Source organism: Anomalospiza imberbis, chromosome 8 (genome assembly GCF_031753505.1).
Source record: "Anomalospiza imberbis isolate Cuckoo-Finch-1a 21T00152 chromosome 8, ASM3175350v1, whole genome shotgun sequence".
Taxonomy (NCBI): domain Eukaryota; kingdom Metazoa; phylum Chordata; class Aves; order Passeriformes; family Viduidae; genus Anomalospiza; species Anomalospiza imberbis.
In genome coordinates, this window is record NC_089688.1 from 2,627,375 (window position 1) to 2,644,417 (window position 17,043).

General features: G+C 49.6%; 1 protein-coding gene across 2 annotated transcripts in view; it reads right to left on the reverse strand.

The window, feature by feature from the left end:
* The window catches only part of ADAMTS14 (ADAM metallopeptidase with thrombospondin type 1 motif 14), a 28,428-nt gene extending 23,075 nt beyond the window's left edge, over nucleotides 1-5,353 (reverse strand). For both annotated transcript variants that reach the window (XM_068196936.1, XM_068196935.1), the window contains exons 1-2: nucleotides 5,153-5,353; nucleotides 4,340-4,758 (exon numbers count right to left, since the gene is read on the reverse strand). In XM_068196936.1, coding sequence (XP_068053037.1) covers nucleotides 4,340-4,758; nucleotides 5,153-5,225 — 492 coding nt within the window. In that variant the 5' untranslated portion in view covers nucleotides 5,226-5,353. The remainder of the gene's footprint in view (nucleotides 1-4,339; nucleotides 4,759-5,152) is intronic.
* Nucleotides 5,354-17,043: the final 11,690 nt, after the last annotated feature.

The following is a 17,043-nucleotide window of genomic DNA, read 5'->3' on the forward strand; positions in this document are numbered from 1 at the left end:
GGCTTTTTCCAAGAGTTCAATCCCATCCTCAGGAATCAATTAGCCATATGCTTCCCACCCTTGATTTTAATTTGGTTTAATAATACCAAATCAAATTAAATCAATTGGCGGGACTATTACCACTGTTTTTCCTAACGTGAGATGCTGTCTGCAGCTCTCAGTGAAGGTACTCCCCAGCTAAAAAATGGCCCTTTAAAGACAATTCCACTGGAAAGAGGGAAAACATACACCAACCTCACCCCTGCCAGCTCACAGAGGGTGAAGTGTCTTCCCCAGCTCTCCTGTGCCTCCCCAGGCTAAGGGAGAGATGAACTCCTGCCACACTAAGGGGGATTCTCCAGGACCCTGATGGGTCCCCCTCCACTGCTGGGTAAAAAGCTCCAACTCCCACAGGAGTTCAGGAAATTCTGACACTTCATACAGCTGAGATGTGGAAAAATTAATAAAGCTGCTGCACTCGACCAGGGAAGCTAACAGGAGGGGGAAATCCCGCTGCGTGCATAGTATGTATTTTTCCTGTAAGATTCACACATAATTCGGACAAAAAGTCCTAGAAAACCAGGCAGTGTGAACACAGACACCACGGGTAACAGCGCTCCCTCTCCATCCAGAGGGCATCAGGCATGGTCCAGAGGTGCTCCATCACTATTTTCATGCCTCTCTGCAGGACAGGCTTTGCAGCCCAAACACAACACTTTGCCTTCCTTGACTCCTTTTCCCTGCTCTTCGTGCCAAGATGAGAGGTTTTTGGGGTGGCTACAGACCAGGCTTTGCCAGGTGACCCGAGCCAGGCCTCAAATGTAGCTCCTGGTGGAGTGAGGACATGAAGACATGCTCAGCACTAATTAATTAATTGGGTTTTCAGCCCAAACAGGGCCTGGTTTGCATCTCACTGCCAAAACTGGGGATTATCACCTGGGAGAAAAGCCCTCATATCCATATAACACCCACACCAGCTGAGGCCAGTGGGATCTACGTGACCAAAGGGACATCTCGCACCCCTTTTCTCCCCAAAATTAACCCTACAGCTCAGCAACTGCAAGGAAAATCCAGGAAGACCAAGTCACCCTTTTTTCAGTGGGGCATCATTTTGGGGGGCTGTTTCTCCCTCCGTTCCCTATTAATTGTTGTTTCTGAGGGCTCTTGTGTTCTGCTTATCTGCTGCCACCCATCTGAAGCAAGCCAGTGCCAGGGGGATGGAAAACGCTGGCTCTACAGTTTGCAGCACTACGGCAAATCACCCCAGGGAAAAGCCAGGCACACGAATATGGTGTCTGTGGATGATAATCCTTCACCCATCCCTGCCACCAGCAAAGCAGGAAGGAAGCAAAGTAGACCACACGCTGCTAAAGCCGGCGGGGAAAAATCTGGGATGCCTCCACTGCAGCGAGACGTGTCCGCCGGCGGAGATTTCTGCCTAACGCTACTTTACCAGTCAGGAATTTGGTGGCTTAGATCAGCTTTGAAATTACGTTATGGGCGACAGCACCTTCCCACCCTGGTACGAGACACCCTTGCAAAAAATGAAAGGCCAGATTCTCACGCGTGGATGCCCACAGCGAATGACAGCCGTGGAAGGTGCCACGGCGTTGGCATCTGGGAAAAGGATCGGCTCGCCTACATGGCTAAATATGGATTTAGGAAAGACTTTGGGTGGACTCTCTTTTTCAAGAGCTGGGTTCGGGTTTTGGGGTTTTTTTCTTCCTCTCCTCCACTCCCCCCCTGTTATTTATAATCTCGGTCTCTGTTTATACGCAGCCTAATCTCTTTGTGTACACAGCCCTCATCCGCAGCATCCCGGAGCGCTTCCTCTGGCCAGGAGCCGGCGGCCAAGCACGGCCCCGCGCCTCCCACGCACGCTATACCGGGATGCAAAAGCCACAATGCCCTTCTGAAGCTCGTGGGCAACTTCCAGCAAAAGTCCACAGGAATTCGAGGGTCCTTGCTTATGGAAGAGTTTCCTCCAGGCCATAAGCAACATTCCTGACCACGTACATCCCTCCCAGATGCTCTGCTGCTTCTCAGGTCATAAACATCATCCTCCCATCCCATCCACACCTAGAACGAGGTTTTGGTTCCATTTCTTGCTCTGTGTCCTAAATCAACCTCTTTTCACTGCTTTTGGGAATCCTCTTGATCTTCCCACTCCTCCAAAGCAGGGGGATCCTGAGCAGATTGATGTCAGACTCACTTAAGCCCAAGGGCCATACAGCCAGAAAACCCATGGAAAAAAGAAACCAACTGTATCACAAGGGCAAGGGAGCCAAGCACCTGCTTATCCCTCAGCCTCGTGTCCTTCACCAGACCAGCTCTGGAAATTCCTGGTGGAAGCCAGGCTATTGATTTGTTGGCCACCGAGCAATAAATTTATTGCAGGAAATAGGAAAAAAAAATCTGTATCCTGGGAGAAAAGCCACTTCTTCCTTTATATGGGCTTAAAAGAGTGGGCTTATCCACGGGTGGCAGGATATGACTGCATAAATCCACAAGGAAGAGCATCCTGGGGTACACACTATATCTTAACCCAGCTGGAACAAGGGCAAAAAGAATGACAACCAACAAGGTGTGCAAGGGGCTGCGACGGGAAACCTTGGGGCTAAAGCCTAGGAAAGGCTGGAAAAGTTAAATTAAAGCCCGCTTGGGATTGACACTAACAATAGAATGGGCTCTGGGGAAGAAAATCCCCAAAGCTGTGCCACAGCAGGACACGGATCAGCTGCTGAGCACCTCCAGCATCCTCTTGCTCGTGATGCCAAAGGGAATGAGATCTGCCACGGAACCTGCACGCTCCAAACCCTGCTCTCTCTTCCAGACTCAGCACTATTTGCTGGGTCTATAGGAAATGCCTTTGAAGCTTCCAAGCCTGCCCACACTGGCCAGCCCCAGAGCAATCTGTGTCCCGGAGAAATGTCTGCGAGTCCACAGCCTCAGCCCATTCCCGAAAGGATGCTTCAAAAGGTGTGGATTATGTGCTAAAAAATTTTAGTTCCTATATGTAGGCGAAATACGTATTTCTAGCTGTGCTGCTCTATCATTTCTGCTTGTACAGTAGCATCAGGCGCTGTATAAAAAGAAAGGAATGCCAAATTGTTTGTGCTGGTGGCCAAAATTGGCTTAAGGATCTCCCAGAATAAAGCAACTAAAAAAGAAATATATAAAAAAACCTTTTTTTTAAAGGTACAAAATAAGGCATTTCTTCCAACCCGGCAGTAAATTTAAGTGGTACCAGGAGAAAACAGCAAACTCGGGCACCTAAAACAAGATTTAAATTGGCTCAAAGGAAATCTGAAGGGCAATGGGCCAAGGGTATTAAAAAATAAGCGCTTCCCCAAGCGTATCAAAGGTAGGGAACCCACAGGCAGAGCAGATGCTGGGGATAATGAGGTAACAGAGCCATTTAAAGGAATTAAAGCGCTGTGGCAGCAAGTTACTGATGCTGAACTGTGCTCAGAAAGCCAAGAGTCTCTGAGCCCCTGAGTGATTAGGGAAAAAAAAAACAAAAAAAGACATCCTCCTACAAAAAGATGCTTGGTGGGAGCCAGACCGCAGCTAACAGTGATTTCAGGAGGTGCTCGAGCTCACACAGCATCACTCAAGAGGTGGGAAATGCAGAGGAAAAGTTCCTGGAGCAGTCTCGGGGTAAAACACGGGGGGGCAAGGATGGAACAGCATCACCATGAGTGTGTGTCCCTGTCCCAGAGGCTGGGCACAGCCCGTGGAGTAACAGCATCTGGGCAGGAGGCAGTTCAGGCACAGGACTGGCAATTTTTCCAAGCCTTTTAAATAAACATTGGTGCACAGACCACCCTGATGGAGCAGGTAGGTAACACCCAGGGCCACACGGGCAAAGGGGACCTGCTGCTGTCAAAGGGCAACTTATGGCACAGACACCTAAAGCATCACCAAAAAATTAGGTTTCAGGGCACCAGGATCAATCTCTCAAGAGGAAACCACACCAAAACACAGAGGCAGCACACTCAAAGCACCTATGGTGGTTTTGCATGGGAGGCATTTCGGGAAGTGATAATTTTATGTTTTGTTTCTTTACATTGTCAGTGAGAAGAAAATGTTATGAGAAGAAAAGAAGTATTCAGAAGGTTTTATTCTGATTTTTATTACTCTTTCTTTCAGTTACTGTGAATAATTTTTTCTTTATACCCTTTTAAAGTTTTGAGCCTACTTTACCTTTCTCCTAATCCTACCTCATATCAAAAAGGTGATTATCCAACACTAAAACCCACCACACCCATCAGCACACTAACCAGAAAATCTCAAAATTAACCAAATCTCAAATTAACAAACCAAACCCACCACAGCACCCCACCAGCCTCCAGCTTACCAGCCCATCGCAGTTGCTGATGGCCACGGCAGCTCCAGGCATCCCGGAGATGTCACCGGTGAAAAGGCACCGCTGCTGGAGGGGTTCCCGGAAAAGCACCTCAAAATCCTCCTGCCACTCTGCCACGGCTCCCGGTGGCACCAGCCGGCGGTTGGGCCTCAGCCGGAGGTGCAGCTCCTTCCCAAAAACCGTGACGTTGAAGTAGAGCAAGCGGCGCTGCGGGGACTCACCCGGGGGGCTGCGGGGGACGCGGCGGCGGGACGGGGACGGGGATGGGGACGGCTCCGGGGGACAGGCGGGCTGGCCGAGCCCCGCCGCCGCGTCGCCGGACACCACGTGCGACAAGAAGCGACCCCGGCAGTCGGTGCTGAAGGGGACGATCACTCCATACTCGCTGAGTTTGCCGGACAGGAGGAGCTCTGCGGAGACAGCCGCGAGGGAAAGGGCCGTGGGCACGGAGCATCCCGCTCGGGCGCCGGCATCGCGGGGGCCAACGCGACCGGGGGAGCCTTTGGCGAGCACCGCCGGAGCTCCATAAACCCGACAGCTGCTTTTCCGTCCCGACCCAGCTCCGCTTTGTAGTTTTAAGCGGGTGCGTCCAACGTAGCAGAAGGAACTCGGGCTGACGTCCCCTCGCACGCCAAACACGCCAACTATTTCTCGCCCAGCCTCCATCTCCCCCAGTTCCCACTGGAACCTAACCCCCACCGGCGGATTCCCTCTCCCTTCTCCCCATCCTCCGGGGCGCAGCCACCTGCCAGCCCCACCACCCCCTCCACCGCGGGCCCCCCGTCCGCGGGGCAGCGACCGTACCTGGGGCGCTGCCGGCAGCCAGGCAGCCGTGCAGGGGGACGAGGCAGGAGAGCACCAGCCGCAGATAATCCATTTGGGGCCGGCGGCGGGATGCGGGGCCGGCGGGATGCGGGATGCGGGGCGGGCGGCGCCCGGCGACCGCCTCCCCCCGCCGCCGCCGCCGGGGCCGCCGGCGCTCCCGCCGCCGCCGCCGCCGCTTCTGCCGCCTCCCGAGCGGCGTGGGGCGGGCCGGGGGCCGGGTCTGCGCCAGGGGGTGGGAGGTCGGGCTCGTTTTAATTTAATTTCTTTGAATTAAAAAAAAAAAAAAAATTAAACATAGTTTTCTTATTAAATACGCGGGGCGGGGAGAGGGGGGGGGGGAAAGTTCTCGCGTTGCCTGTGGATCGTTCTTTTCTTGGAGATTTAAAAAAAAAAAAAAAAAAAAAAAAAACAACCTTTTCGGGCAGCCCTCCCTCCTCCCCTTTCCTCCCTCCCACCATCCCTCCTCCCCATCCCTCCCCGCCCCGCGGCCGCCCGGCTCCAGCGCTGCCCGAACAAAGGCGAGGCGCGCCGGGAGCCGGGGAGCCCCCGCAGCTCTGCCCCTCTCCCCCAGTCCCACCTCCCGGCCCCTCGCTGCAGCGGGACCCCGCGCGGAGGGAGATGCTCCACAGGGAGAGCCAAATCGTCTCCCAGCTTAGGGCGCTGCCTCCGCCTGAGCTGGAGGTAAACATCCCGTTTGGAAACATCCGGGATGTTTTCCAGATGTGGAAACATCCCTAACGGAGAAACTGAAGATGCCCCATCCCTGGCAGTGTCCAAGGCCAGGTTGGATGGGGCTTGGAGCAACCTGGGATAGTGGAGGGTGTCCCTGGCCACGGCAGGAGGTTGAAAACAAAGCGAGTTTTAAGGTCCCTTCCAACCTAAACCATTCCAGGATCCCGTTTAATTTTTCTTTCTTCCCTCTCCTCCTGTTTTTAGGGGGAGACAGTTGGAAGGAGGTGTCGGCCTTGCTCCTGGATGCCATCTTGCTGGCTCTCCAAGGAAAACCCACACTCCTTACTCGTTGGGTTTTCCAAAGGGCACCACCACAGCTCCAGAGCTGGAACCCCACAGTTCAATACATGCTGTGCTTCCTCAGGCTCCTCCTCCTCACCACCCTGACAAGGGGCAAATAAATCCAGTACTCCCCTAAAAACCTCATCAGAACTCAACAAACCCAGCACAGGGCTTCCCACATCATAGAACCGTGGAATGGTTTGAGTTGGAAGTGACTTTCAAGATCATCTTGCTCCACCCCTTTGCCACGAGCAGGGACACTTTCCACTAGCCCAGGTTGCTCCAAGCCCCATCCAACCTGGCCCTGGACACTTCCAGGGACGGGCCATCCATCAGCACAGAGCAACAAACCTCCTGGCACTGTTTCCATTTGCTGTGTCCAGCTAATTTTTCTTCTGGACGGGACTCCAAGGCCAGCTCCAGGGAGGGGGCTGTGCTGACCACCAGTAATACCAGCTGTGCTGGGGTTTTACTGCCGTGGGGCCCAGCGGCTCTTCGGGTTACACCGAGCAACCCAAAACCTTTCCCAAGAGGTAATTCCTGCCTTAGGAACTTGTCATCCAAGCCGCCACAGAGGCCAGAGCACGAGGGAAAAGGCAAGCAAGGAAAACAACGTGCCAGCCTGCAAGCTTCCTGTCAAGAGTTAGGATTCTGGGTTTGGATTTCTTGGGAGGACCTCAGTTGGAGTTTTGTTCCCAACCCATCAGCACAGCAATGCCCAGAACGGTAGGAAAGGATCACCATTTGGGAAAATGCCCTGCTCACCTCCACTGCAGGGTGGAGGATTGTGGGGCTGCTGGGTGCCAGGAGGAGGATCCAGAGGGGGAGATGGGGAACCCCTTGGAGATGGCCCTGCCGCAGCCATTTCTGGTGAGGCACCACTCTCCTGTGTTCTGCTGCCAGAGCATCCCTCCAGAGGAGGGTGGAGAGCCTTGCCTTCCAGCTGGGTGACTGGGTTGGGGTTTGGGGCAAAGAGGAGAAGCTCAGGCCGCAGTGATCAAAATCCAATCCAAAATCCCCTGTAGCTAAAGCCACAGGATGCCTCCAAAAGGAGAGAGGAATACACTTACTTCAAGTAGAGAATTTCAAGCTGGAAGAAAACCAGATCTTAATTCCCAATTTAAGTCTTTTCATGCTTCTGTTGCTTCATGCAATCTATAATTAAAGAGGAGAAATGATCTGCAAAAGATTCTTTGCAGAAGAGATAGAAAAAGAATTTGTGCTTCGGGCATTTTGGAAGATTTCGGAAGATACGCACCCGCTGGAGCATCAAAGCTGGAACAAGCCCTTGTTTTGGCTGAATAGATTTATGAAGAAACATGTAATAAAGGGCATACTTGTAAAGAACAGCTCTGGAAAGCATCATTCAATTATTGTTTTTCAGAGGCAAAAACTATTTCTTCATCCACAAGATCTGTGAATTCATCCAGTCCCTCTGGACCTTTGTGCCCCCTCTGATGTTACCAAATCTCTGGCTTTGGCAGCATAAACTTGGCTGAATGACAAGGGCAATGAATGACACACAACTTGCCTCATTTCTTACCTTCTAAAGGTAATAATTAAACTTGTTTGGGTACCTATGATATGCTGGACCTGGTGAAAAGACAACTTCCAAGGGGATCTCTCGGGCTCCCAGAAGATGTTCCTTTGTCACCCACACGGTGACACTAAGTGTTGGTCTTATCTGCCTGAAATATTCATATAATAATGTTAGTGTGAATTCTGTTGTTATCTCTATCAATACATCATCATTTAAGTCAGAAAAATTTGTTTATTCCAGCTTTTTTCTTCCCAGTTCTTGTCATAGAGGATGGAAAGAGAAGCAGCAAGGCAACTTCCCCTTGTCCTTTCCCTCTGCTTTGGCCCCTCCATTCTCCTCTTTGTCTCCTGGCTTTGCTTTTCCCAGCCTTTAACTCTCTCCCACCCTTCTCCTTGACTTTAGGCTTAACCTTTTCCTTTCCATTTTGGAGTCCAAATGGCTCCTTTTCCTGTTTTTCCCCTCCTCGGGTGCTATTTTATCTCGTGCCCCCATTTCCTCCATGGATAATGCACTCTGGAATTTTTTATGATTCAAGGCTTCCCTCTGCAGCCTGGAGGTTTACCAGTGACATGGGCTTGGGGACTTTCCCATTATTTAGGTGACCTCTAGGCCTGGGGAGGAGCAGGTTTTCCTTCCAGCTTCCAGAGAAGAAAGCTGACAACAGCTGCTGTTTCTCAAACCCTAAATCAGCCTCCTTTTCCTGCAGAAGGCTCCAGCCAGTATTCCTAAAGCCTGATTTTCATCTGGCAGTGCCAATTTCTGGCCATCCTGGAGTGCTGCAGTGTCCAAGCCCTGCCCATCCCATCAGGCACCATTCAGAGCCAGAGCCCAGGTGACACGTTCCAAATCCCCTCCACCAGCAGTCGATGCAGCTATTGGCCCCCAAATACAATTAATCTTGATTTTGAGGGCTGGAAAAGCCTTCACAAAAGGTTGGAAGTACTTCTTACAAGGGAAAAAAAAAAAAAACCAAAACAACTTAATTTGGTCTATTTTTGTGCCTTTATGGGCACTGGTTGTTTTGCTCAGCCGTGCAAACCTCCTGGAGGGAAGGGCATTGGGGCTAATAAAATTGTAGCAATCTCCATCAATTACCTAAACTGGCTTTTCTGCTCATAATATCATGAGTTTAGGAGCCAGGAGCTCAGGGTCTACCAGAGTGAGAAGACAGGGCTGTATTTCCAGCCCTAGCTCACCACATGTCTTCTTCCCAGAGATTTAAACCTTCTGTTTGTTAATCCAAAAGGCTCTGGAACAGCTGCCCCTGCACTCTGATTGCACAACCACCTCCTTGCTACAGGCTGATTTCTGGCAAGAAGTGGTCAAAAATCACCAAAAAAAAAAAAATTAAAGGAGAAGAAGGGGGGAAAGTGTTTTGCAGCTGTCTGGGTTAGTCTGAGGTTTTAAAATTAGCTGGAAGAAGGAAGAAACACTGGGAGGGATGGCTCAGCATCCTAGGCACAGGTAAGATGGGCAGGGGGCACAGTCAGGGATTTTACTTGATGCTTATCCCCATCCAGGTGCAACGCATCGATCATTGTCACTGCTAGAAATGAAAGGTTGGGACTACTTTTGGGCTAAGAATGATTTATTGCTCAGATAAGCATCAGTCTCAGAGGCTGTGAGATTTTAGAGGAGCAGGCAGTCGGCCATAGCTCAAAGCAGTCACAAGTTCTTCGTTACAGGGCAATACAGAACTCTCTAACCCAATGGACAGATGCCACATGGTTTATTTTGCTTTTCTAACCCGTCACCTTTACTTACTTCTGCTGCACTGTGGATACTTTTATCTAATGGGCTTCTGTCACACTTATACTTCTATTATAACTTCTAAACTCTCAGTTTATTCCCTACAGCCGCACCCTACACTATAAACCCCTCACCATCTTATCAATGCAGTGTCTCACTTACCTAAGGCATATTCTTACTTACAACTATAGAAACATAAGTTTATGGTTTTTCTGCTAAATGTCTGTGTATTGTATTTTTACATCAATCCAAGCTTCTCCCAAGGCTGCAGATCAAACCCTTCTGTGTCCGTGGAAGTTTCTGTTTCTCCAATTCCCACACGCAACCATGCTCAGAGCAAGGCGAAGCTTGGTGGGGGAAGCACCCCAAACCCGCCGTGGGGGACCTGGAGCCTCAGCAGTTCCCAATCGCACCCTGCTCTCCGAAGGGAGGGAGGGATGGAAGCAGAAGCTGTGGGTGAGCGAGCATGACCTCATCCCTCAGACACGCGGAGCTGCCCCGGGATTAGACCAGGGAGCAGCCGCTGCTGGAGCACTGGGGCAGGAGGGGAGGGAAAACCCCCCTGAGCATCTTCCCCTCCCTCTCCACAGCAGCTCTTGGCAGAAAACCACCCCTTTTCCAGGATTTCAGCTCATTTCGGAGGGATTTTCAGGAGTCCTGCTGGAAGAGCACGAAGGGGAGTCACGAAGATGTTGTGCTCGTCCAGGAGAAGAGCAGGAGAAGCACGAGCCTGGATTTTGGAGGCAGGCAGGGAGGGAGGGAGCTGACAGACACATCATCTGGTCTCCGGCTGCCCCGAGGCACGATCATTCCTGGCAGATCTCTCCCTAATCCTTACTTTAAGACCTCCAAAGATGGAGGGAGCCTCCACAATCGAACTTTTTTTTTTTGGCCATATCTTGCTTTTCTTATCCTGGAAAGTTTTTCCTCCTGGTTAATATGTACATCTGCAAGTTTGGCCCGGGGAAAACACTAATCCTGGTATATCCCGCCACCAAACTCTTCCTGCCAGCATGCCAAAGATTCTGGATGCTGTCACAAAACCAAGTGACAATGGCAGCCACTGGCAAAGCTCTTCCACGAGGCCCCAAACACACTGGAATCAGCACAACGTTTTAAAGGTGAGGCTTCACTGGAGCTGGAAAAGGAAGGGGTTTGTACGGATTTAGCACACAATGCTGTGGATTTCTGAGAGGACCCAAGTTCCCAATGCCTTTTTCCAGGACCCAGAAGAGAGAGCTGGGTGTGCAAGGCAGCTGATCCAGCCAAGGTGGAAAAACCACCTCTTCCTACCCTCTCCCCATGGCCAGCTGCTCTGCATCCCACATCTCCAAAGGCTGCCATCCTCCCCGCTTCCTCAGTGAGCCCAGCATCCCACAAGCTGAGACACGAGGCCATTCCCCTGCAGCCAAACCCCTGGAAGCAACGGGACAGCAAAGATGACACCGAGTTACCACAGGAGGTTGCAAGGGTGACAGCAAGAAACCTCTGCAGAGGAACAGACTCCTGTTTAGGCACACCATGGAAGGAACAGAGCTCAAATCTTACCAAGGCTCATCCGCTGATTGCACCTAGGCAGTTCTTTTGGGATCAGAGCCCTGTGTTCAGCCCAATCCAAAGAGAAGCATCTTTCCCTCATCCCACCAAACTGCATTGTGCTGCACCTCCGAGCATCATTTCTCCTCAGCTACAGCTGCATCTGCAAATTCCTGCAAGATGTTTGCCTTGGCAGCCTTGCTGGGAGGTTTTCTAGGGGCTGGGAGTCCCCCCTCCTTGCCTTGCCCACCCAGGGATGAGCAGACAAGCTCAGGAACCCAAACTGTAAAGCTGGAAAAGGGATAAATGAGCCAGAAAGTGGAAGCCGACGCCGCTCCCGGCTGAGCTGCGAGTTAAGGGATGGTGAAACAAGGTCAGCGAGATTTATACCGACAGCCTTGGATGGCTTCCAGCCCCTACTGTCAGCGGCAGAGGCTTGGAAAAGAGGAGGGAAAAACTTGCTCTCCTTCTAGGAACCGCGCCGCAGAGAGAGCTCCGCCGGCGTGGCCGCGTCCCGGCGAGGGGGAAGCAGAAAAGAGCCCCACCATCCCCGTTTTTCCAAGCACAGCTGCAGCAGATGCTGAACTGCAGGTCAGCAGCACCTCGGTGGGATTGAGGTGGTCGCTGGGGTGAGGGGCTCCTGCTGCCATGGGTGGGAACTCACGGAACCCTCCTTCCCCACACCACAGAGCCCTAAAGCTTCCTGGTGGCCGTGGCATCCAAGGGAGACGTGTGCACCCTGCCCGTGGGATCAGGGGGTGTCAAAGCCTCTCTGTGCCACAGCTTTAGGACCAAAATCCCACCAGCATCACCTCAGCCCTGGGGCTTGGCACACCTGGCCACAGGCCTGGCTGCTGGGAGACTTCCATCCCTGCTACCTTGGCGCTCCCAGCCCCTCCCTTTCTGTTTTCCCTGCTGATGCACAATACAAACTAGGTTAACCTCGCCCAGCATCCCCCCCAGACGAGCCTTTCCCTCTCCACACATTGACCACCTTATTAATTTTTTATCATCTTCCTGCTAAAATTAAGCCTACTGCCATGTAAACCCCAAATCCTTTTTTTTTTTTTATCCTTTTTGACCTGTTAAATCGAACTTCTGAGCATTTCCCAGTCCCCAGGGCCCTGCTCATCCCCTCAGCCCACAGATATTTTTCCAGCATGACCCCCACCAGCCAGCGAGTGCTTTCATTGAGCCCCATCTCCTCTTTTAGCTCGAGCCGGGGAAAATTAATTTTTCATTTGCCTGGGGCCAGAAGCACCCTGAGGTGGTGGAGGGCTGGAGAACAGCTGCTTTTTATTTCCCCTTCCCTGCAATATTCATGTAAGAAAAGTGAGAAATAGAGAGAGAAAGTCATTCCAAGCCTGAGGTCCATGGTTTATGCACGTTTTGCTGCAATAAGAAAAGCCAAGCCTGATTTCTTTGCATGATGTCCGTAGGTTTTGGAGCTTTGGAACTCCTCCCCTTGCTGCCACCCTCTACACAGGTTAGCATTTCCATTGCTCCTCTGGGTTCAGCCTAAAATCCCACTTCTCTGCACCGTCCCCTTTCAGCCCATGATTTCTTCCTCCCCCTGCTCCCCAAAACAGGGGCTTGGCCGTGCCCAGGGCTCCAGTGGAGCTGGGAGGGTGAAAACAGGGGGAAAAGGGGATTTGCTGGTGCTTGGAGGTCTGGTATTGTGCCTATATGGCTTTTATTTTTAGTTCTTCAAGCCCTGGCTCTGCAAAAGCATCTTAATTACTATTCTTCAGCTGTAAAAATGAAACCCAGATGTGCTCCCTTTGCAGAGGTTTCATCGGGGGGTTCTGCCGGAGGGGGACATCCCAGCAAGGAAAACATGGAAATTATTATTATTATTAATATTATTTTAAGAGCTCTCATGTCCAGAGCTATTTGTGGTGGCCCCGAGCCAGCACATGCCTCTTCCCTGCTGCTGTAAATAGAAATTATATCACCCCCAGCCCCAAACACCCTCAAGTTTCACCAAAATTAAAGGGAAACACTCCTGAGCTGGGCCTTGAAAAGCTGGTGGCTGTGGGGCTTGGGTACAGCTGGCAGAGCTGCCACAGCTGGGCAGAAAAAGAGGGAAAAAGGGGATTTTTTTTTGGGAAAAGCACAGCCCTGAAGCCTCTGATAGCTGCAGGTTTCCCCTTGCAGCCCCACGTGCCAGTGGAATATTGGCTCCTCGGCACATTTTCCCTTTTGGATGGATAAAAACCAGAAAGACACGTGAAGCTCAGCTTCCAAGGATTTCTACTCACCCGCAAAAGGAGCAGGAATAAAATCCCTGGCTGAGGTCAGAGCAGCCCTGTTCCTTTTACCTCTGTGAAGCCCAAGGAAGATCCCTTTGCCAGGGCCCCTGTCTGATGCAAAGATGCAGGAAGGGAAAACCTGGCCAAGACCAGCTGTATTTTAAATATAGAAATATTTAAAATATAATATTATTTTAATACAAATATAATATTATATGATACAACTATAATATGATATAAAATTTATATTAAAATATAATATTATTTTAATACAAATATAAAATATACTTTTATTAAAAGTATTAATAAAAATATAAAATAAAAATAATAAATAAAAAATAAAATAAAAAATTTAAAATAAGAATTAAATTAAAATAAATAGAATACATAAACATTAATATAAATAAATAATAATTAAAATAATAACATTTTGAAAATTTAACATTTAAAAAAATTATAATCTTGAGAGAAAGGAGATCTCCCAGGCCCATTTATCTGGGGAGAGTTTCACAGAGAGATGGAGTGGTTGGGATAAGGTTTCTTGCCACCTTGTCACCAGCCACACAGCAGATTTAAATATTTATTTTTTATCTATATTATTGTTCTCCCAGGAAAAAAAAAAAAAAGTTTCAGCTTTGCTTTCTCTGGAAGGAGGCAGCCTTCCAGCCAAGGGTAGACGTGGTGCAAAAGCTCCACTGAAATATTCCTCACACCAAACAAGCTCCACCCAAAGGCAAAGGCTGAGCAGTGAGAAAGCACCTCTGTACCCACCTCTTCTCAGGGGGAAGAAATATGGGGATACCTCCACTTCCAAGGCACATTTTGACCTGGAACTCCCCATGGATTGAGTCACAGGGGTTTCATTCTGTTCCAAAAATCTTTCCTTCTATTTTTTCAGGAAGTGTTTTGTATTAAAATATGTTTTAATAGGGATTTAAAAGAGAGGTTTTGTCCCTGTATGAAGAGCAAATACCATTCAGCCAGTGGCTACAGGTTAATCATGCCTCAATTTACAAAAAGTTTTAATTACACCCTTAATTACACCTTTGCTATGAGACAAGAATAGGAGTGCAGAACATCTGCTGCAGAGAAAAACCTGGAAAGGACACACCAGCATACCCCAAAGCCTCAGGGATGGGGAAGGCAAGTAGAAGCATTAATTACCCATTAATTAATTATCCACGTCAAATATAATCTTGCTAGGCAGCAGCACAGCTACAAACAGCCCCATTGCCACGTTACCCCCAGCAAGAAAAGGGGAAAAAAGTCATGAAAACACTCACTGCTTTCATGACAATGGAGCCAGGCTCCCAAACTGGCCAAAAATTCCTCTTTGATGATGATCCAGGGTATTTTGGTGTGGAGGAAGGAGCATCCCTCCTTTGCTCCGTGCTCAAGGCTTCCTGAGCAGCAAGGGGGGAACTGGGAGGAGGGTACAGGTGCCCCTGGTTTGGGTTTGAGCTCCCGGGGCAGCTCCCACCTCAGGACAATTTGTCCTCACTCCCCTTAAGGCTGCGGCATCCTGGGTTTTTTTTTGGGGAGCTGATGTGGCGCAGCCGGGCAAGGCTGCTCTGGCAATATGCACAAATATTTAACTAAAGTCTCTCTCCTCCTCTCTGTCGCAGGTAGAAGAGCCACTTACACCATTTATGAAGGCAGCTGTGGGCCCCCTTTCAATGTTCTCCAGCTGCACATTTCACCTCTTCTAAGCTCCAGCAGCACCAATGCCACGATTAACTTTTTCCACAGGTGGAATAAGGGGTAGACTGGGTTTTTTAAAGGGATATTAAAAGTTTCCATGACCCACCCCAGCCTATGTGTACAACCAAGAGAGCAGTGGGTGATTTTGGGCAGTGCTGGGACTTCCCTTGGGCTGCAACACGGAGCCTGACTCTTCCCATTTCCCTGTGAGCCTGCAGGTTTGGGAAAAAGGGGTTTGGAGACAAAGCCCCAGAAATGGGTGATGGCACCCAGAGCTGTAGGGACACCCTGTGTCCCCATGGAAATGAGACACAGATCTGGGATCAACACCAACAGAGCAGACAACCAGCCACGGATCTGTGTCTCCTGCCCTGAAATCAATCCCTTAGGACTGCTGCCTGGGGTTTAATATTTAATATTTAATATTTAATTCCCTACCCCAACATAACCTCAGACCCCCTTGGCTGTACTCCCACACTCCAAGCCCTGAACAAGGTGAGGAAAGTGGAGAAATAGGAGTTAACTGAGGGTCAGGAACCCGCAGAAAAGCAGTTTCCATGAAAATCAATGAAATTGATCAGCGAGCTCTTGGTGTTTTAATGCAAAAACACACTCTGAGTTTCTTTTTTTGCAGATATTTTACTCCACACACCTTCTTGCTGGTGCTTCCCTGGGAAGAACTGCTGCTCCTCCAGAGAATATACCCCAGTGAGGCTGGAGGTCAGCTCATTAACCCCATCCAATTAATAGCTGCTCTTTACCCTCCTGCCACGGGACACCTTCTGCTAGCCCAGGTTGCTCCTGGTTGTTATGATATAGAATTTGCAATATTTCATGTATTTAATATTTCTAGAATTTACATAGTACAGAATAATTCTAGAATGTGCGTTTTCTATCATTATATATAAAATCTATATATAATATATACACAGTAAATATAATAAAATGTATGCTATAGACATATAGCATTTAAAATATATAATATACACTCAATAATAATTTTATATTTTAGATGTATAATATATGATACATAACCCCTTGTTTGCTTTGTCTCTGGCTGCATCCTCTCAGAACTGCCAATCCTTTTCCCTTGGAGCAGAAAATCCAGGCCATTCAAAGCCAGGTTTTAACTTCTCATCTAGGAGAGGGATCTGGGTTTCTGCCTCCCCAGCCTGGGGAAAAGAAGGAATAAACACAGCACGGTTGATTTTTCACATTCAAACACATTCCCCTCTCCCAGGGTATTTTTTTTCCCAGGCAATTGCTGTAGCCCTGCTTTGGAAATCACTTGTTAGGATGGTGGGAAAGCAGAAAGGAGCCTTTGAGCCCCTCAGACCAGGTGATGCAAAGCTCCAGCCTTCATTACCAAGATTAAAAGAGGCTGGGATTTCCTAAGCAATTAAAAACTCTGCCTAATTCAGACAGGGCTAATAGGCAGGGTTGCTTCCAAGGGCTGCTGCTGGGGCAGGAGAAGGATTTGCAGCAAAAGAGCCTGCAGGTAATTGCTTTAGTAAGGGAGAATAAATGGGGGATGTGAGGATAGAGAGGATGTGCTCCGTTAAAAACTAAAACAAAAGGAAAAAGAAGAGGGGAAAATAGCCTCAACAGCCTCTTGAAATTACTCAATCAACTGTCTGACTGCATCAGCAGCAAGTTATCCAAACACTGCAAGACTCAGCGAGGGGCAAAAGATTCAGGCAGGTATTTCTGCCTGAAGAAAGGAAAAAAAAATTAAAAGCACACCCCCAAATGTGCGGCTAGGCCAAAAAAAAGAAAATGAGGGACCCCTTGGGACCTGGGTCTGTCACAGCCAAGGCTGAAGAAAAAGCAGCACTTTGCTATTTTAAAGTGTTGTTTTTCTTTCCAGCCTCCACCTTTGAATTTCTGCCACCTCCCGCCACTGGCAGCGGATGAAAGCGGCTGCTGGGACAGACGGAGCGTGTGCTCCTGCTTTTGTGCTTCCCATCCTATTCTCTCCTCCCTCCAAGAGACTTCCCCCCTGGCCCCCCCAAGCTCCTCTCACCCCACTGTGAGGCCAGCGGGGCACTGGGACCCCTCATTTATATCATCTCCTCTGG